Below are 19,742 nucleotides of genomic sequence, written 5' to 3'. Positions count from 1 at the left end.
ATCACACACAGGTGAATGACCCGTACTGCAGATATGAGTTACAGACACGTTTCGGGGAAATTGATTGGTACTGCAGTGCGTTGATTTTGAATATATTATCAAGGTTAGGAAAAGAATTGCAAAACTTCACAATATTTGTGGAAACAAGAATATGTTGTTTTCCAAAAGTGAAAATATTGCAGTATATCAAATTTCTGTAAAATAAAAATAAAAATAAAAAAGGGAGAGAATGTCTTTATTCTTTTATTCCGGTAATGGTTCCCCACGACTGGTGGCGGCACAGATCAGTGGGGTGTTTTCCGTTGCCGTGGTAACCGCACGTGGGGTTCGTACGTCCGGTCTGCAGCGGCTGTGACTGTTTACACGCGGTTTCATTTCCTTGCTCGCTCAAGAGGAGACGTGCGCAGGGTTTCTGTCATACTATTGAACCGCCCCCCACCCCCGTGCCCCCCAGGAGAAAATTAGGCAGAAATTCGGAATATTGGATCCACTAACGCAAACCCCCACTGTGGTGGTGTACTGTGCCAGCGTTCTGTGTCTGGTTGTTCTCCTGATTCTCCTGACAAGGAGGCAGAGACTGACCTGCATGTGTAGCTGTGTGTCTGACTCTCTGGCTCCCTCTGGTGGTGGGTGCTGTTATTGCGCTGTGGTGTCCTGGTGAAGTGGCAGCAGCTGCTGCAGCAGATCTCCGCCTCGGTTATTTTCTGGTTTGTTCATTTCTTTTGTCACAACGTTTTGAGGGAAAAGCTCAAGTAAACAAATAGAGAATCACTGTGCTACTATTGGTTTGTTTAGCATGGCCATGCCCCCGCCCCCCTCTCCTATTGGCTGCTGTAGCCCTTGTAGAATTCACAAGGGAAAGAAAATGATGGCTTTTTCCTCTACAGGAGCACTTTTTTTTTCTTTCTATCTGTGTTTGGGGGGTTATTCTGAAATCCACTGAAGCTTGTCCGGACTGGGGCAGTTGTGAGTAAAGGCAGGGGGTGGGGGCAGGGAAAGTTTTAGCAGTTCCTGAGGGGGAAGGCCGGTTACCATGGGTTACCCCTCCTGTCATGTGGGTGGCCCCTAAACCCAGAGCCCATCAGGTGGGGCAGTCTGTGTCCTGATTAAAGGGGGGAGATACGCGTCAACATGGTAACTGGTCCAAAAAAAACCCACCTGCAATCACCCCACAATCGCTTGTCTCCATGGCAACGTCTCTCTCTCTCTCTTTCTCTCTCTCTCTCACTCATTCACTCACTCTCTCTCCCTCCCTGTCACAGGTGTCACATCTCATTTCTTTTTTCATTTTTCTACTTTTTTCGTTTTGACAGTTTTGTGCGTTAAATCTCAGACTCTCCCGCTTTCTGTTTGCATGTGGACCCTGTGGTGTAGCAGAGGACATTTTCATGGGACAAGGGATCTTTTCTTTTCCTGTTATCTCTCCATTTATTACATGCTCCCAGCTTGTGTATGTGTGTGTAGGTATATGTATATGTACATGTACATGTGTATATACATATGTATTTACACGTACGTGTGTGTATATGTGGCCACATCTGTGTGTTGAGTGTACAGGACTGTGTGTTTCTGGCTCATAGCTGTAGTTTTAGCGCTTGTGTTAGCCACAGTAGTGTGGATAGTGGGCTGATCCTGAAGCACTAACACGCAGTAGCAGCTGGCTGCAGACGGGGGGCGCTGTCTGCGGTGCTCCTCGCTCCTCACTCCCCTGTGTTACTGACCGCAGGGCACGTCGGGACCCGACCCCACCACTGTGTTCGTGGACATGAGAGCCCTGAGACACGACAGGTAAGCACTACGTCCTCCTTCTGTCCATCGCTCCATCTCTCCTTCTCTCTGTCTCTCCATCGCTCCATCTCTCTGTCTCTCCATCTCTCTCTCTCTCCATCGCTCCATCTCTGTCTCTCTCCATCGCTCGATCTCTCTGTCTCTCCCCCTCTCCATCTCTCCTTCTCTCTGTCTCTCCATCGCTCCATCTCTCTGTCTCTCCATCTCTCTCTCTCTCCATCGCTCCATCTCTGTCTCTCTCCATCGCTCGATCTCTCTGTCTCTCCCCCTCTCCATCGCTCCTCCTCTCTGTCTCTGTCTCTGTCTCTCCATCGCTCCATCTCTCTGTCTCTGTCTGTCTCTTCATCGCTCCATCTCTCTGTCTCTGTCTGTCTGTCTCTCCATCGCTCCATCTCTCTGTCTCTGTCTGTCTGTCTCTCCATCGCTCCATCTCTCTGTCTCTGTCTGTCTGTCTCTCCATCACTCCATCTCTCTGTCTCTCCGTCGCTCCATCTCTCTCTCTCTCCCCCTCTCCATCGCTCCTCCTCTCTGTCTCTCCATCGCTCCATCTCTCTCTCTCTCCCCCTCTCCATCGCTCCTCCTCTCTGTCTCTGTCTGTCTCTCCATCGCTCCATCTCTCTGTCTGTGTCTCTGTCTCTCCATCGCTCCATCTCTCTGTCTCTATCTCTCTGTCACTCCATCACTCCATCTCTCTGTCTCTCCATCGCTCCATCTCTGTCTCTCTCCATCGCTCCATCTCTGTCTCTCCATCGTTCCATCTCTCTGTCTCTCTCCATCGCTACATCTCTCTGTCTCTCCATCGCTCCATCTCTCCTTCTCTCTGTCTCTCCATTTGTGTGTGTCTCCATTGCTCCATCTCTCCGTCTCTGTCTGTCTGTCTCTCCATCACTCCATCTCTCTGTCTCTCCATCTGTCTATCTCTCTGTCTGTCTGTCCCCCTCTCTCTGTCTTCCTGTCCCTCCATCTCTCTTGAAACATCCTTGAATTCACCATTAGAAATGCAGATTTTCTTTAGATTTGTTGTGTATTATTAATTTTTTGATTCTGGTTTGTGAGCTCCTCCTGTAACCAGCAGGCAGAGTTGCAGGTTTTAGCAGTGCGGGGAGTATCTTCCCTGTTTGTACAGTGGGGCTCTCTGTGTTGTTTCTGTAACCAGCAGGCAGAGTTGCAGGTTTTTAAGAGCGGGGAGTATCTTCTCTGTACAGTGGGGCTCTCTGTGTTGTTTCTGGCTGGTACAGGATGTTAATGGCTGAGTGGCTCTATTCTCCCCGCCTCTCTGGCTCAATGCTCCAGCGCTGTGGAGGGCTTCTGTGTCCAGCCTCTTTAATCGATGCCGTTTATGAAAAGGCCTGATCTCATGTCAGCCCTGCGGAGCCACTCCCCCCCCCCCCGGGGGTCACGCTGAGGTCACGTTTAATAAGGAATCCCATTGGCTCAGCTGAGCAGATTACATCATCCTGCTGATGGTTCCATTGCGTTCCATTGCCCTTTTCGCGGTAATCGAACGGAGCCGTTTTTACGAGGAGGGCAGCGTCGAGTCATGTTTAGCGGCCTGGGTTTGTAACTGAAACGCGGCCATTTTGAAATCCCAGGTGGGACTCAGATATTGAGCGTAGTTGCTTCGGTAAATATCCAGTTATCCGGTATCAAGTGCATGGATTTAAATGTCCAGGTGTCTACATGGATGTTTCTGTGGATGGAGTAAGGTCTGTCCGTTGCTCTGTCTTCTCTAAATGCGCTGTGAATGCGGGCCATGTGATCTCGGTCATGTGACTGCGAGCGCTACGCTGTGCCCCGCTGCCTCAGTAACGCTGCGTTTCCTCCCCCCTCAGGGTGCGGCTGGTGGAGAGGGGATCCCCACACAGCCTGCCGCTCATGGAGTCGGGAAAGGTGAGTCCCCCGCGGGCGCTGCCCCCTGCTGGGCCCTGCTGGTAGGGCTGGTCCGGCGGGGATGTCCCCGCAGGGTCTCCTGGCTTCCAGAGCATGTCAGCGCTAATGAGGGTGTTCTAGGACTCTGATTGGCTGAGGAGTTCACACATGAGAGTATTTTAGGTCCCTGATTGGCTGAGAGTCTAAACAGGAGAGTGATTTAGGTTTTTATTCTTCCCCAGCTTCTGAATGTGATTTGTGCAGGTGCAGTACCTGTGTGAGGGGTCATGGGGTTAAACCCAGCACTGACCAGCAGTAACAACACTTTCGTTTTCACGAGACCTGCTTTCCAAGTCTTTATTTCTGAACTGCTTCTGTAAACACAATCCACTTAACATTATGGGGATTCTCTAGTGAATTCCCATGATGTTAATTGGATGCAAGTGACTTTGTTGAAGTGCTTGAATAGGTTAATGCAGCAGTGGGGGAGGGGAGCTTGTTGTCACACTTTTTATCCTTTATCTTTTTAGATTTTACCCGGAGTTCGGATCATCATCGCCAACCCGGAGACCAAGGGGCCTCTGGGAGATTCTCACCTGGGAGAGGTGAGTGCGGAGAGGGGCGTCTGTCTGTGACATCATAACCCCGCGCCATGTTAATGACATCGCTGTAAATTACAAATATAAAACGATGGTTCACTTCCTGGGATTTGAAAAATTATTATTTCACTCTTAGTGTATGTGTTTGGTTGGCCTGGATAGTTTTTGTAGAAACTGAAGGATGCTTTTAGATGTTCTCAGAGATCTTTGAGGACCTGATGGATGGAGTGTAGCACAGTGGGTAAGGAACTGGACTTGTAACCGAAAGGTCGCAGGTTCGATTCCCGGGTAGGACACTGCCGTTGTACCCATGAGCAAGGTACTTAACCAAAATTGCTTCAGTATATATCCAGCTGTATAAATGGATACGATGTAAAAATGCTATGTGTAAAAAAAAAAAAAAAAAAAAAAAGTTGTGTAAGTCGCTCTGGATAAGAGCGTCTGCTAAATGCCTGTAATGTAATGTAATGTAATGATGAATGGCAGGCCTTGGGTGTGAAGATGGGCAGAGAGGTGGATTGATGATGGAACGATAGTTGGATTAATGGATGCACAAGGTAGATAGATAGATATATACTCTAGAGATGGATAGAGAGTTTGATAGATGTAGAGATGCTAGATATATCTATCAGTTTTTTTTTTAGCAGATACATTCTCTGTCAGTAAGTGATGAGCATAGATGGGCTTAAAGGACTGTTGTGGTCATTATGGTGTTATGTTCAGATGTGAGGAAGTATCGGACAGTACTGTGTGTAAATGGTAAACCTAGATTTGAGATGATTGGTCTGTTCTGGTCATTATCGTGTGTTTGTGTTGTATGTATGTGAGGGTGGGCTATGGATTGCAAATGTGTTTTTTTATGACTGTTGTTTTCTGTTTGAAGGCCTATCTAGGGGCAGGCATTGGAAATTAGCAGAAGCGACAAATGCTGTGCTGCATTACACCGGATAATTGTTCTGAAACTGTGTCACTGTGAAATAAACATTAAGTGTAGTGTAGTGCGCGTGCCTGTCCTGACGCCGCCGCCGCCGCTCCTCCCCGCAGATCTGGGTGCACAGCGGGCACAACGCCAGCGGCTACTTCACCGTGTACGGCGACGAGTCGCTGCAGTCCGACCACTTCAGCTCGCGCCTCAGCTTCGGGGACACGCAGACCGTCTGGGCCAGGACGGGGTACCTGGGGTTCCTCCGGAGGACCGAGCTGACCGACGCCAGCGGGTGAGGGCGGGGGGGCGGGGCAGGGTGGGCAGGTGGGTGGGGCTGGGTGGGGCAGGGCGGGGTGGGGTGGGCTGGGTGGGGCAGGCGGGGTGGGTAGGTGGGGGGGGCTGGTGGGGCAGGGCGGGTGGGTAGGGTGGGGCGGGGTTGGGTGGGGCAGGACGGAGTACCTGGGGTTCCCGGAGGCCGGCTGCCGACGCAGCGGGTGAGGGCGGGCGGGGCGGGGCGGGGCGGGGCGGGGCTGGGTGGGGCAGGGCGGGGTGGGGGTGGGCTGGATGGGCTGGGGCGGGACTGGGCGATTAGGGCGGGGCTGGACTGGGTGGGGCTTGGCGAGGTGGAACGTATGCTTTTGCCAAAGAACCTGATCCTCAGAAAGAAGTCAGTTGAAGAACTGTGCAGTATGAAGACACATTGAGCAGCACCTGCCGCATTGCTGACTGACAGTGTGGAGTACGTTGGTGAAAGGTCATGTGATGTGGTCTCTAACGGCGTGTGCGCGTTGGTGAAAGGTCATGTGATGTGGTCTCTGACGGCGTGTGCGCGTTGGTGAAAGGTCATGTGATGTGGTCTCTGACGGCGTGTGCGCGTTGGTGAAAGGTCATGTGATGTGGTCTCTGACGGCGTGTGCGCGTTGGTGAAAGGTCATGTGATGTCATGGCGTTGCAGAGAGGCACGACGCGCTGTACGTGGTGGGGGCGCTGGACGAGGCGATGGAGCTGAGGGGGATGCGGTACCACCCCATCGACATCGAGACCTCCGTCATCCGGACGCACAAGAGCATCACCGAATGGTGCGGACGCGCTACACTGCACCGTCCAATCACCTGCACGCGCTACACTGCACTGTCCAATCAGCTGCACGCACTACACTGCACTGTCCAATCACCTGCACACACTACACTGCACTGTCCAATCAGCTGCACACACTACACTGCACTGTCCAATCAGCTGCACACACTACACTGCACTGTCCAATCAGCTGCACGCGCTACACTGCACTGTCCAATCACCTGCACGCGCTACACTGCACTGTTCAATCAGCTGCATGCGCTACACTGCACTGTCCAATCAGCTGCACGCGCTACACTGCACTGTCCAATCAGCTGCATGCGCTACACTGCACTGTCCAATCAGCTGCACGCACTACACTGCACTGTCCAATCAGCTGCATGCGCATCATTCATCCAAGCCTCATTCAACAGCTAGAGATCTCATTTAGCTGTTAATTAGTATTGTCAAGTGTGCCAACTTATGGTTGGAATGAAAATCTACAGGATGGTAGATCTCCAGGAACAGGGTTGGGCAGCCTTGCTCTAGCTGTCGAATGAGGTTTGCCTTGTTAGGGTTGGAGTTAAAACCTACAGGATGGTAGATCTCCAGGAACAGGGCTGGTTACCATTGTGTCAAGAACACTGCACTTACCACAGATTTCAATAACAGCAGCCACAGATTTAAACACAACAGTCACAAATTCCATTTAAAAATGTCACAGATTTCAGTAACAGATTCCAGCACCTCATTCAGGTTCAGCTTTTAAAGCGGCCCCCGTTTCTCTCTCCCCCCCCACCCTCCAGCGCGGTGTTCACCTGGACCAACCTGCTGGTGGTGGTGGTGGAGCTGGACGGCTCGGAGCAGGAGGCGCTGGACCTGGTGCCGCTGGTGACCAACGTGGTGCTGGAGGAGCACTACCTGATCGTGGGCGTGGTGGTGGTGGTGGACATCGGCGTCATCCCCATCAACTCGCGCGGCGAGAAGCAGCGCATGCACCTGCGCGACGGCTTCCTGGCCGACCAGCTGGACCCCATCTACGTGGCCTACAACATGTAGGCCCCCGGGCCCCCCCCCCCCCTCACGGACCTCACTACCACTGTACTATATGTACATAACTGCGAAACGGAAGACACACACACGCACACGCACGCACACACACATACATGCGGCTGTCCGCTGCAGAGGTGGGCGGGAAAACACGGACCGGAATCCGCCGCCGGCTAGGACAGGAGCGAGCGAGTGACCCGCGCGGCTAGGCTACCCGGCTAGGACAGGAGCGAGTGAGCGAGCCGGCTAGGCTACCCGGCTAGGACAGGAGCGAGTGAGCGAGCCGGCTAGGCTACCCGACTAGGACAGGAGCGAGCGAGCCGCGGCTAGCTCCGGCTAGGACAGGAGCGAGTGAGCGAGCCGGCTAGGCTACCCGGTTTAGCCGTTCGCGTGCGGCGGCTAACGGTTTAGCCATTCGCGCGCGGCGGCTAACGGTTTAGCCGTTCGCGTGCGGCGGGTAACGGTTTAGCCATTCGCGTGCGGCGGCTAACGGTTTAGCCGTTCCGGCGCGGTGGCTAACGGTTTAGCCGTTCCGGCGCGGCGGGTAACGGTTTAGCCGCTCCCGTGCGGCGGCTAACGGTTTAGCCACTCCCGTGCGGATTTCGACGTCGGCGGCGTATAAACGTCACGTGTGACGCGCGTGTGCAGGAGGCTCGGGGTGCCACACGCGTGTGCAGGAGGCGCGGTGTGCCACACGCTCCTCGCTTGCTTGGATGTTGCTTTCGGAAGTAAAGTGCGGCTCCACGTTTTCATCTTGCGTATGCTGAAGTAGCTCATTTTTTTAACGTGCCCTCTAAGAGGTAAGGTTTTATTTTTATTTTTTTTTATACTTACATATTGTGGCAAACTGTATTTTAAGTTTATTACTGTTTTTAAAAAAATATAAAGCATTACAGATGTTTCGAATACCAGGCCATATTGTTTTATTTATTTATCTTTTTTTTGTCCTTGAACTTTACAAAGGGGTGTGTTTTCTTTTTCTTTTGTTCTCAACCAGGCTTTTTCAATTTTAATTTGGGTCTTCTGTCACGATTCCACCTTTAAGGTGGTGCCCCCTGTTTGTTTCAGTATTGGAAACAGACGTTTATTCAGTGGAGTCTTTGATACCATGGTAACTAATGGAAGGGAAAAAAACACAATGTGACTTCATATGTAATTATGTAAAAAAAAAAAAAAAAACCTTTAATTTATTTTGTGCTCTTTAGAAATATAAGAGAGAAGACATTTAAGAATGTTCTACTCGAAATATTTGCTAATATAAAAGAAAGCATTGTATTATCTTGAGTGAATAGTCTCACATCAAGTATATAAAATATAAATATATAAATATATATATATAAATATTAAAAAATAACTAGTATTCACCAATGAAAATGTTTGAAATGCAGTACTTTTCACTTGCATGGTGTGTGTCGTCGTAGATGAAACAGAAGTCACTGAGCTGTTTGAGTGACACACACTGAAAGACACGCGGGGTGTCGCAGTCAAATGCACCCCAGGGGAAACGTTTCCTGCAAAGAGGGAAGACTTTAAGCGTGACACACCAGTTAAAATGATTTAAGGTAACGTAGAAAGCCAGACAGAAACTGCAGCTTTAGATCTGTGTTTGTAGCTGGCATGCAGACTGCTCTACGGGTGTTTCTCCAGTGACAGGAGGAGATGGCGCACATGGAGAATTGTAAATATAAAAAAAATAATTAATTTAAATCCTGAATATTTTTTGACAGTTGACTCCATTGAAAGTGAGCGATCAAACTCAGTTGAGGGGGATCTGCTGTCTTCAATGCTGACACGCTTAAAAATAATTAGACAACATAATAATAATGATAATAACAATAATAATAATAATAATACCCATGGGAACCATTAATAGTGAAGAAAAGTCGTGGAATGACTGTTGCTATGGTAACACAAACACGTCCTTAGCCAGTTCTGTGGGAGTTCTGTGTTTACATACAAGTGCTCGGAAGTGAAAAGTATATTGCTTGGAATCGTGAATTCGTTAATGATTTATCAGTTCATTCAAAGCACCTTTCTCCTGTGTGACTGATCAGAGTGAGCCTGTTCCTTTGAGGTTTTTTTTTTTTTTTTTTTGTCGTTTTAAGTGTCTCGGTCTCTGTTGACGTGATCCGTCCGTCATTCGAAGAAACATTTCAACGACGCCTGACGGAACAAGAGGCTTTGCTCAAGCTGCAGTTTGCGTTTCCTGTTATCATTTCATCCGGTTCACAAATCCGTTCAAATTCTCTCTAACACGACGGCGTATTTATTATTTTGTTATTTACCGTATGTATAGTTTCTCTTCTGTCTTTGTTCCACTGGTTGTCCTTTGGGATTTTGCATTGATTTTTTATTTTTTTTGTTCGTTTGTTCATGTGATTACAGTGGCATACCTTAAAGCATGTTCTGTGCCTTCAGCAACTGAGGGAAAAAAAAAATAAAAAATTAACAGCAGGAGCCAAAAACAAATCAGTTATGCCAAAACTCATCTTTTGAACTATTATTTAAAGCGTCATTAGAGCTCTCGGGGTTCCTAGCGGTTTATAAAAATTAAGCGTGTAGAAAAAAGAGAGAAGCGAACGTTACCGTCTGTCGTTTGTCTCTTCTTGGGGCATCTGTTGGCGGGATGCGTTCTTCCACACAGATGAGCAACGTGGCTTTTGCGCTCTCGTTGTTGGAGGTCTTAGCACACCCTTTTTAGGCATGTCCACTAGTAACCACTTACCCCCCCTCCCAGAGTCCACGCTCAGTGGTTGTCCAGCTAACTCAGAAAGATTTTTCCTGAACGTTGGGGATAATTCTTGCCAGTTTTCCCGATTCGGTTGTGAGGTGAAGTTACTGGGGGAGAGTGACCCCCCCAAACAGTTCTTGTTCCTTTCAGAGAAGGTCTGTCAGTGTCACAGAGGACAAAAACACTCCAAGCAAGTAAAATTAAAGTCAAATGACGTTAGTTATTTAGTTCCCCCCGTTTTGGGGAAAAAAACATTTTTGCCCTGACGTTCTTGGAAAGTTCTGGAAACCTGGGCGGTAGCTCTGTGTGTTGCATTAAATGTGTGTTCCATAAAGACTCATCTCAACAATATATGGCTCACTCCCAAAACATCGGTCATCACCAACCCCCCTTTTTAAGAAAAGCAATTTAATTTGCCTTTTTGCGACCAGTAAAATGTAGCCTACCTGTTCCCCCCCCCCCCCCCTTTTTTTTTTTTTTTACCACAAGCGTAAGCACCCGCAGTTGCACATTTAAAAAGCATATCAACCCGTCAATATCTGTGTTTGTTCCATATGAAATCAGTGTCTATTAGAGACGGCAGTGACACAATCAGAGGTAATGGTACGGTCTGCCGTGTTCCAGCGTTGTCCCTTTACGCGCGGCCATCGAGGACATGGCGTCTTCGTTACAGACTAAAAGTGCAATCGAGAAGCAGAGAATCCGTTTATTTGAAAGATTAACGTTTTAAAAATAAGCCTACAGTTTCTTTATGGGGATCGGTTTACATGTGAACTGTTAGTGACAATATTTTTTTTCCTCTTGTTTTTAAAGAAGAAAAAAAGTCTTATAGTCTATGTTTGGAAGCGTTGATGATGTCATTCCCAAATATTAAAAAAAGAAAGAAATGTTTTCCTATCAAAGTAGAAAAAAAACTGCACATAATTTTGCAACATTTTGTTACGTAATTTCCATTTTCTTGGAAATTTAGACCTTGTGTGAGTGAGTCTGCATGGTGTCTGTATATATTGTTGGTCACACAAAAAAAAGAATAATACAGTTTATTTTGTATGGTGCAGGTGTGTTTGGAGCTTCTGTTTTGTACGCGTTTAAAAGTATTAAAACACACTTATAGGAGCCTATTTAGGCAACACACGCTGCCGACATTCATCATTTCAGGTGCAATAAAGTGTTTTCATTGGGAAAAAAAAAAAACAAAACAAACATTTTCATGTGAATTGGAAAAGTCAGTAAGTAAGACTGTGCACTCCACAATACTCAGTTCCTCTTTCCATTGTCTGTGCTCTTAACTGGTGAAGGAGTCGCGTTCACACTGTGCCACTCTTGTATGACGGTCCCACTTAATGTGTCACAAGTCGTGTTAACTCTTCAGTAACGTCGTGTAACGTTCAGACGCTCCCTTGCAGTAAAGACTGACCACAGCCTGCCGCAACACTGCACACGCAATTGTTTGAGTGGCAGTGTTTGTAATTTAACTTGTTGTGTCAAAGCAGCTCTCGGCTTTGGCTCCTGGTTTTTTCATTTCTGCGTATCTGTCAGTATTTTTGGTCTTACATTCTGTTATTTTGTTCAACTCCTGCGTTCAGTTTTTTTTTATACCATAACATGATAAAAGAGAAGGACATTATTATTATTATTATTATTATTATTTGCCAATGAGTCTGTTGGACTTAGCAATAAAGGCCTTTCCTTAGGTTCTGTACTGTAGATAAAACCATGTATCAGAATGTACAAATCATGTTATACTGTGTTGTGACCTAGTGCTCTTTCAAAGGATGGAATTTCCAAAAAAAGAAAAACAGAAAAAAAAACAAGAAAAAACACCTATGTGAAAATGGAAATACCATACATAACAAGACAATGCACAACTACAAAAAAACAAAACAAAATGGAGGACCCTGCAGTCATTCTGTTTGCTGACAGTGCGTGAATGAAAAGAACAGTGTTCTCATGGTGCTTGTTAGTAGATATTATTCCTGCTTGACACTTTACACCAGGGGGAGTCTGACCCTTAAATCAGTGGAATGTTAGCTGCATTATTTCAGTAAATCTGGTGACAGGTTTAGAAAAACATCCATGTACACAGTTTATCACAGCTGAGACTTTTTTTTTTCTTAGACAAAAAAAAAACAACAAAAAACAACAAAACAAGGATAGAGACCTTTTTTCGTATATCCCAGAAACCACCAAGTACGCTTTGTACATGTGTGATAACATCTGTTTTATATTTCAAATGAACAAAATAAAAGCTTTTATTTTTGTTGCTGTGAAGATCCTCACTCTTGCCTGTTATCTGTCCTGTTGGGGGAGTTTCCCAGCTCTTCCTTGCATGCAGTGACCTCATCAATTTCCCATCATGCACCACCTGTGGAAAAATGGTGGGCAGAAAAGAACACATTGTTGAAATTGCTTTTTCCATCTGCGCATCTGTTTTTGTCCCAGTTAGTCTGGTCTTGTTCAGTATGTTTGAAATATTGTGCAGAATGTTGCTGAAACCCCACAAACACACCTCAGAGTTGTTGGAGAAAATTCTGTTAATTTGACAGGGTGAAAATGTATGTACAGACAAATTACAAGACCTGTGCTGTTGCCCTTTTAGATATAATATTGCAGGGTTATGTATCTACATATGAATTTTTCATTTCAGTTATAAGATCTCACTTAGGTCTACAGTGGAAATGTGTAATAACATAATTTTATACTGGTCTGTGAAATACCAGGTAAAACATTCACACTGCAAAAGGACCGATGTGCAATCAATCTCCAAATGTCCTGTACAGTAATGATCGGAGAGTGAAGTTTCTGAAATCCTGACAATGGGTGAAGCTACACAGCGGTCAATCGTTTACGTTTTGTTTTTTTACACCAATCAAAACATCTTATTTAGACCAATACTGAGTGAGTCACCGACGCGCGTGGTTACTGCACGTTTTCATTTTCATGAAACCTCGTTCATTACATTACATTAGGCAGACGCTTTTATCCAAAGCGACGTACAAGAAGTGCATACCGAAGGTCACACCTCATTCACAACTATACTGTACATAGTGAATGGATTGCTGTGGTCCATTTATGGCACCACTAAAGTACAAAGGTAAGGCAACTGGAGTCGTAATTTTGAGATTGCAATGTTAAAATCCCAACTGGCCCAAGTAAACTTGATCAAGATAGTTAACCTACCTTCCTGCTGGATTGTAATCAATAAATTTTTATCTGTAAAGTTCAACCGGGGAAGCAGTCACAGGTAGGCCTCGCAATGCCTGATCCAGATTGATCACAGGCCTACCCAATCAAATGACAGAAAGCACATTTTTAGCATTTGTATTTGATTTGCCTTCTGCGCGTGTCATCGTTGTATTGTGGCCAATTAAAATTCTGGAACATCAAAAATTACTGTGCGCGGTAAAAAAAAAAAAAAGGGTACGCTAGTGTTACTGCGGCATGGTTGTTCTCTGTGTAAAGAAGTGCATTCCAAATTAATTTACGTTACCTCCTCCACAAGCCATCAATGGTAAGATAGCGTTACAGCTACATTTTTCATGCCCGCCGTGGCAATGCTATTAGGCCTATAATGTGGTCACAGAATGCTGCCTTTTGCGTCGTTAACAGGTTGTTAATGTGTGTCGCTTATAGAAATATCGTGAGTAAAAATCATGTTTGTTTACAAAAACTTGTTGGCCTTTTAAGTTGTAGCTGATGATTTTCTGTTTGTGCGAGGAAATGCTATAAGTTTGCTGGTCTTGTTCTTCCCTCGGCTTTGTTGTGTGAATCTCAGCCGATAGATTTTAATTCAGTAATGTCCTCTTAATTAAGGCTAATACGTTGTACCTGTGACGAGCGCTTTATAGGGAGGGGCGTTGCATTGTTTTTGGTTTGTTATATGAAGCCTGTGCTCTCATTGTTGTGCACCTAGTCTAGCTGTAATATTCATTTTAAAAGAAAAAAGTATTTCCAGTTGTTTTTTAACACAACCGTAAGGCGGTAGAATTGGAGTAGTTAGCACGATGACCGCATTGCCGTTCGGAATACAGCAGTGTCATAGGGTAGCTCCTATGTATGGGCACGAGAGCGACGCGTTGCGCGTGTGGGATTGTCTTCCGAAAAACCGGTCGACAGGCGCCTTTTCACAGGCCTGCTCAAAAATGTATTTTTGCTACGTCACTGGTTTAAGCACAGGATAAGTTCGTGTTTCATCAGTGACAGTCGTTTCAAAATGTCACTACATCACCTCTTTGATTTCCCTCCCAAACTGTTATCTTTGAGAGATATAGGCTACAGACGGCGTTCTTCCCAGTGACTAGCACTATACTCGGAAGAACACCGCCCTACGAGAAGCGTAGCTTATGATCTTAGTACCTACCTAATGCAGAACCGAATGGCTGGTAGAGCGTAAAGTTTCAGCTTTTAAGAACTTGGAACCCGTACACAGAGTGTGTGCAAAGCTCTATGAAAAGAGATTGCCTTTTGAGGAAAGCGGCCAGATTTGGGCTGACCCCATTTGAATCATTGGCTATTTGCCCCAGCCAATCAGGATTCCTCTGCTGCAAAGCATTGGGTGCAAAAATTAGACTTGGTTGTTTTGCAGGCAGAGGCACAAATCTGTTTTCCAGTTCTGATCCTGTCATTGTCCTTGCATGTGGGACAGGGACATGGCATGTGGCCTATCCTGAAAAAAACCTCCTGATTCTGGAGCAAGGGCACTCAAATCTGGCCCTCAAAGCCAGTAGAACTTCTGTTTTTTTGTCCTCTAATCAGGGCCCGATTTCAGTCTGGGACAGCCAGGTGAGTGGAATCTCTGGCCTACCTGTTCAAATAAAATCAATTAATTATCAGGTAGAGAAGTGAACCGACAGTATTTCAGGAAGTAGGATCACCGAGTCAGCTGGATAACTGCACCGAGTAAAACCTGGAACCCTCTCAAATCTGAAACAAAGACTGAAGCAAAAAGAGCTGTTCTGGGTTTTACTCAGTTATCCAGCTAACTCAGTAATCCAGCTAACTAAGTAAGCCTGCTCTGTGATACAGGGTTTTACTCAGCACAGTTATCCAGCTAACTCAGTAATCCTGCTTTGTGAAACAGGGCCCAGATTTGTGTGTTCCTACTGAGGAGTCTGGTGCCGTTCCTTTTCCATTTTCGTAGTTTACGTTCAGTCAGCAGCTGAGTGAGGTGATGTGGAATCCTTGTGGAATCTTTAGCCAATCAGTGACTTGCGTTAAGCACTCAAGTGCTGGAACACTCCAAAAACCAACAGACACACCGCAGCGCACTAGCACAGGATGCCCTGGGCTAATGACAAGCCTTCTGTCTGTGAAGCAGGAATCTTAATCCCTCGCGGTGTCTACGTGATATCTGCACGTTGCAGCACTAAAGTGCTTATCGAGCGAGTTACTGGAGGAAGAGCAGTGTGTAGTGAGAAGGTGAAAACGCGTTTGACTGCGTGCGTTTCGGCAGTGGAAAGCCTCAGGAGAAGCACGTGACGAAGCCAACACGAACGTTCGGCTGCAGATACATTTATTGTCCATGTTAGCACATAGAAGTACAACATCTCGCTAAGCTAAAGCAAACAAAAGCAAAAGAAAAATAAAATAAAAAAACCTGCATAAACGCGTGCGAGGATAGTAAGCCACAGCAAGTGTACACACATGGATAGAGAAAGCGCCAACCCGGCTGAAGAACCATTCTCCATTTTAGTTCATTACACTTCTCTTGAGAGACGTGAATCGTGGTGTATCAGTTAAGCAGTGAGGTAAATTAACTTTTTCACAACAATATTAAAAAAAAAAAAATAAAAAAAAAAAATCATATTGCATTATTTCAGGAAGTGCAACTATGCCATGGAAAAAAATAAGAAATTGAAATGCACATCTTTACCGTCATGCAGATATCGAACATATTGTACAAAAACCGGAATGATGACACCAAAATATTTCCACTAGAAAATATCACAAATGCTCGTTTTTACAGGGATGGACAAATATAAAATATTCTGTGGTGTGCTGGATTCACAGGCCTTGAAATAACCTGCAATGTATCAGCGAAGGTTTTTTTTTATAGGATTGGGTCCAAAGCATCACTGTGATGTTTGCATATTTTGCCAAGAAACTGCAGCTCACGCCATAACAGGAAGTATCCCACAATTCCACACTAAGGCTTTCTTGCTGTACAGTTGTCAGACACTTTAAGGTTTATTTACACACAGGCACACGCACGGCACCAATTACAAAAAGAAAAAAAAGTGAGAAAGGGTGTCCAAGGAAGACCAGACATGTTTTTCTTTTTTTTTCTTTTTTAAAGAAAAAAAAAAAGGATTAAAATTCATGATTCATTTGACGGATTTCTTCAGGAGGGAAAATTCAACATCAAGATAGAGAACTGATTTTCCACAACGTACGATGACCAACTACTAGTGTACAATGCTTTAAGAAAGATGGCAAAAATAAATAAAAGCAGAATCTCTGGGTAGCCACTTGAATAACCTCTCAATTTCCTATGAAAGAAATAAAAAAAATTAATACATACAATTCTGCTGCATTAGCCATGGACAGTTAGTTTCTTTCTGTTTGTTAATTTAGTTACACATGAACCTGGCAATTTCTACACCACTTTTCTTTACCTGTACAAATCGGGACCTGGACAACCATTCAACTGTCCCCGTACACCATAAACCCAAACAGTCAGGAGGAAAAGAAACAAAATGCACGACATTTTCATATATTTAGATATATTTTATATCCGTCCATCCATTTCCGTTTGTTCTGCGAACCAGAAACTACGCTTTAGCTTAATTTTTTTTCTTCTTTAATTCTGTTTTTTTTTACGTTAATCCACATGCAGTTCTCTTCGTTCAGAGTGTGATGGCGGTGATTTGGAAAATGCGCGGCGTATCGTATCGACAACTACGACAGGAAGTCCGAAGCGACGAGATGCTTTAGCGAATCGAACTTACGGCAAGCACACCACAAAAGCAATGACAGGGCAAAGTAAAGAAAAATAACGGTTAAAAAAAAAAAAATTACTTTTTCTGTTAAGACAGATAGGACAAACATACTATTTGGCAATTTATACAAGCATTTGGGTTAAGAAAAAAAAAAAGAAATTTTCATGTGCAAACCATAAAATAATGACCAAATCCTCTCTAAGATCCAGCTCAGCAAAGAATCCTCTACATTCCCCAGAATTTTAGCCTAAAAGAGCAAATCACCCCCCATCCCCCCCATAAAATTTACAGTATATTTCAACCCAAAATGTGTATAATAAACGGAAGATTTATTTATTTTTGGTCAGGATGAACACCTGACTTCATAACCCTGTACCCAACAATGACAAGGACAATTTAAGACAAAAAGGATAAAACCAATAAAAGGGTGATAGTCATCTGGAAATTTACATGATAAAATCACCACGGAAACGTCAATGGGCTACGTTATTACACCTAAAACAATTTTCCATTTTTAAACTTTTTAAAATCCTCATCAGCGTTCTTTTTCTCGACATTTTTCCTATGAAAGCGATTTACTGCTGCGATAGCGATATATTTTAAGATCAACGTCCGCACACTCTTTCGTTGTGTGTTTGTTAGCAATTTACAGTAAGAAAAGTGATTAAAAAATCGAAGTAATAAAATGTATTTTAGTTTATGCTCATCGTTGGCTACAAGACTTAAATAACACATTCTCCAACAAAAGGTAAAATTAGCACTACGGTAAAAAAAAGAAAACAAGAAAAACTCTCCAGACTGTGCATGTGTGTCATGCCCCTTACACGAATTCAGAAAATGCTTCTGAAATGAATTCAGCACAATGCGCATATCTCATATATATGAGAGAGAGAGAGAGAGAATGAAAGTGAGAGACGAATGAAAACACGGGATGGCGAGCAAGAGCTACCAAGCAAGAGTGAGAATGAGAGAGAGAGAGAGAGAATGGAAAAGGAAAAGAGTATAAAAGAGAGACAAAGCAAACATGAAAGATGGTGTGAGAGAGAGAGAGAGAGAGAGAGAGAATATAAATGTGGTCGCTCTGTGCACTGGTCAGTCCTGTTCACCAGAGTGTTGTAGAGTCTGGTGTGGGATTGGACAGGAAGCAGGTGGGCGGAGCTCTTCTGCACCGTGTTTGGGGGTTGTTGGGGGGCGGGGCTTGGAGGAGGGGGGGCGGGGCTGGGAGGAGGGCTGTGGGCGGGGCTAGGAGGAGGGGGGCGGAGCTCTTCTGCACTGTGTTTGGGGGGGCGGGGCTGGGGGCGGGGCTTGGAGGAGGGGGGCGGAGCGTTCATCTCTTCCTGCGGCAGGTGCGTTTGTGGTCGGCGTGCCAGTGCTCCTGCTGGCACTTGATGGAGCAGTAGGAGGTGTTCCAGCAGCAGTGGTACATGGCCTCCTCCTCACAGTTATAACACTGGCAGGACAGAGAGAGAGAGAGAGAGAGCACCGTCTGACACTACTAGAGCATGCTGGGAGATTCCTGCACCACATGCTAGTGCAGGAATGATAAAATAGGAACAGGACATCACTGTAGAATGTGCTGGTCTGTGTGTAATGCATGTGCTGGTCTGTATGTGTATGTACATACATGTAATATGTGGCTGGTCTGTATGTGTATGTACACATGTGTAATGCATGTGCTGGTCTGTAGGTAATGCGTGTGCTGGTATGCATGCGCATGTAAATGCGTGTAATGCATATTGCGGTCAGTGTGTACATGCGTGTAATGCGTGTGCAGGCAGGCGTACTCACCCACTGCTTTTTCTTGGTCTGAGAGAGGAGCTGCTTGTGCTGCGCCACCATCTTCTTCACCTCCTCCACCAGCTCCTCCTTGCACTTCTCCTTCACCTGCTTGCACTTCCTGTCCATCTCCGCCTGCGCGCCGGACACCGCCTTGCTGAGCGCCAGCCTCTTCTCGTCCTCCATCTCCGAGCGGAGCTGTGATCGGAGCAGAGATGCACACGTTAGGGCACTCTTATGTACTCATAACGGCATGCATAATCTATAAACTGAGAGTAATTCACGCTGGATCCTGACCGAGCGACGGCCCCCCCTCACCTTCTCCAGCGCCTCCCGGACCACCCGCTCGGTCTCGCGCTTGTTCTCGGCCTTCATCATCTCCTTGACGTCGCTGAAGATCTTGGTGTACTTCTCGTGGCACATGTTCTGGCAGGCGCCGTCGCTGCTGGTCTGGGTGGAGCGGTGCAGCGTGCGGGGCGAGGACGCGCTCGCCTTTTTGGTCTGGGTGGAGACCGACAGCTTCTCCGGCTGGTGGGGCGCGCTGGGGATCTCCTGGCTGGAGCTGACCGCCTCCACTTCAGGCTCCGGCTCCTGGGGGGGGGTCACACACAGATCAGCCAGATTCAGGGAGGGGCTTGGCTTTCCTTCTGTGGTGTCACATGATGTCATAATGGATAATGGACAATGGTTTTGGAATGAGTGGCCATAATGCTCAACCTAAAATTGGTTTAGGGAGTCTGGTGGAATGGGCTTCCTTTTGTGATGTCACCAATTTTGTTAGAATTTTGATTGTGGTTCTGTGACATCACAAACGAGACCGTCCCTGAGCTGCAAGTAGTTGCAGTGCAGTGGTCATAAATGTTTGCCCAACGACTGGTCAGCAAAACCTGAGTGGGCTGGGCTTTCTTTTTGTGACATCACAAACTTTGTCACAATGAATGTGGCTTCGGCTTCTTTGACATTGCAGATCGGAGCACTCCTCTGAGCTGCATGTAATCAGAATGCAGTGC

At 46.0% G+C, this 19,742-nt stretch overlaps 3 protein-coding genes across 17 annotated transcripts in view; 2 read left to right on the top strand and 1 right to left on the bottom strand.

Moving 5' to 3' along the window:
* Window positions 1-12,289, top strand: part of LOC135260514 (disco-interacting protein 2 homolog C) — a 177,930-nt gene extending 165,641 nt beyond the window's left edge. For 11 of the 12 annotated variants that reach the window (XM_064345782.1, XM_064345786.1, XM_064345784.1 and 8 more), the window contains 6 exons: window positions 1,727-1,788; window positions 3,621-3,678; window positions 4,188-4,262; window positions 5,301-5,474; window positions 6,136-6,260; window positions 7,044-12,289. In XM_064345782.1, coding sequence (XP_064201852.1) covers window positions 1,727-1,788; window positions 3,621-3,678; window positions 4,188-4,262; window positions 5,301-5,474; window positions 6,136-6,260; window positions 7,044-7,296 — 747 coding nt within the window. In that variant the 3' untranslated portion in view covers window positions 7,297-12,289. The remainder of the gene's footprint in view (window positions 1-1,726; window positions 1,789-3,620; window positions 3,679-4,187; window positions 4,263-5,300; window positions 5,475-6,135; window positions 6,261-7,043) is intronic. The other variant, XR_010331600.1, reaches the window with a different exon arrangement.
* Window positions 12,290-13,238: 949 nt separating this feature from the next.
* LOC135260516 (vasoactive intestinal polypeptide receptor 2-like) overlaps window positions 13,239-19,742 on the top strand; it is an 81,684-nt gene continuing 75,180 nt past the window's right edge. The window contains exon 1 of the mRNA XM_064345793.1: window positions 13,239-13,529. Coding sequence (XP_064201863.1) covers window positions 13,527-13,529 — 3 coding nt within the window. The 5' untranslated portion in view covers window positions 13,239-13,526. The remainder of the gene's footprint in view (window positions 13,530-19,742) is intronic.
* LOC135260515 (zinc finger MYND domain-containing protein 11-like) overlaps window positions 15,514-19,742 on the bottom strand; it is a 27,916-nt gene continuing 23,687 nt past the window's right edge. For all 4 annotated transcript variants that reach the window (XM_064345787.1, XM_064345788.1, XM_064345790.1 and 1 more), the window contains 3 exons: window positions 19,051-19,323; window positions 18,745-18,930; window positions 15,514-18,406 (listed from right to left, as the gene is read on the bottom strand). In XM_064345787.1, the coding sequence (XP_064201857.1) occupies window positions 18,284-18,406; window positions 18,745-18,930; window positions 19,051-19,323 (582 nt within the window). In that variant the 3' untranslated portion in view covers window positions 15,514-18,283. The remainder of the gene's footprint in view (window positions 18,407-18,744; window positions 18,931-19,050; window positions 19,324-19,742) is intronic.

Source organism: Anguilla rostrata, chromosome 8, assembly GCF_018555375.3.
Source record: "Anguilla rostrata isolate EN2019 chromosome 8, ASM1855537v3, whole genome shotgun sequence".
Classification (NCBI taxonomy): domain Eukaryota; kingdom Metazoa; phylum Chordata; class Actinopteri; order Anguilliformes; family Anguillidae; genus Anguilla; species Anguilla rostrata.
This window is presented reverse-complemented; position numbering and strand designations above follow the sequence as displayed.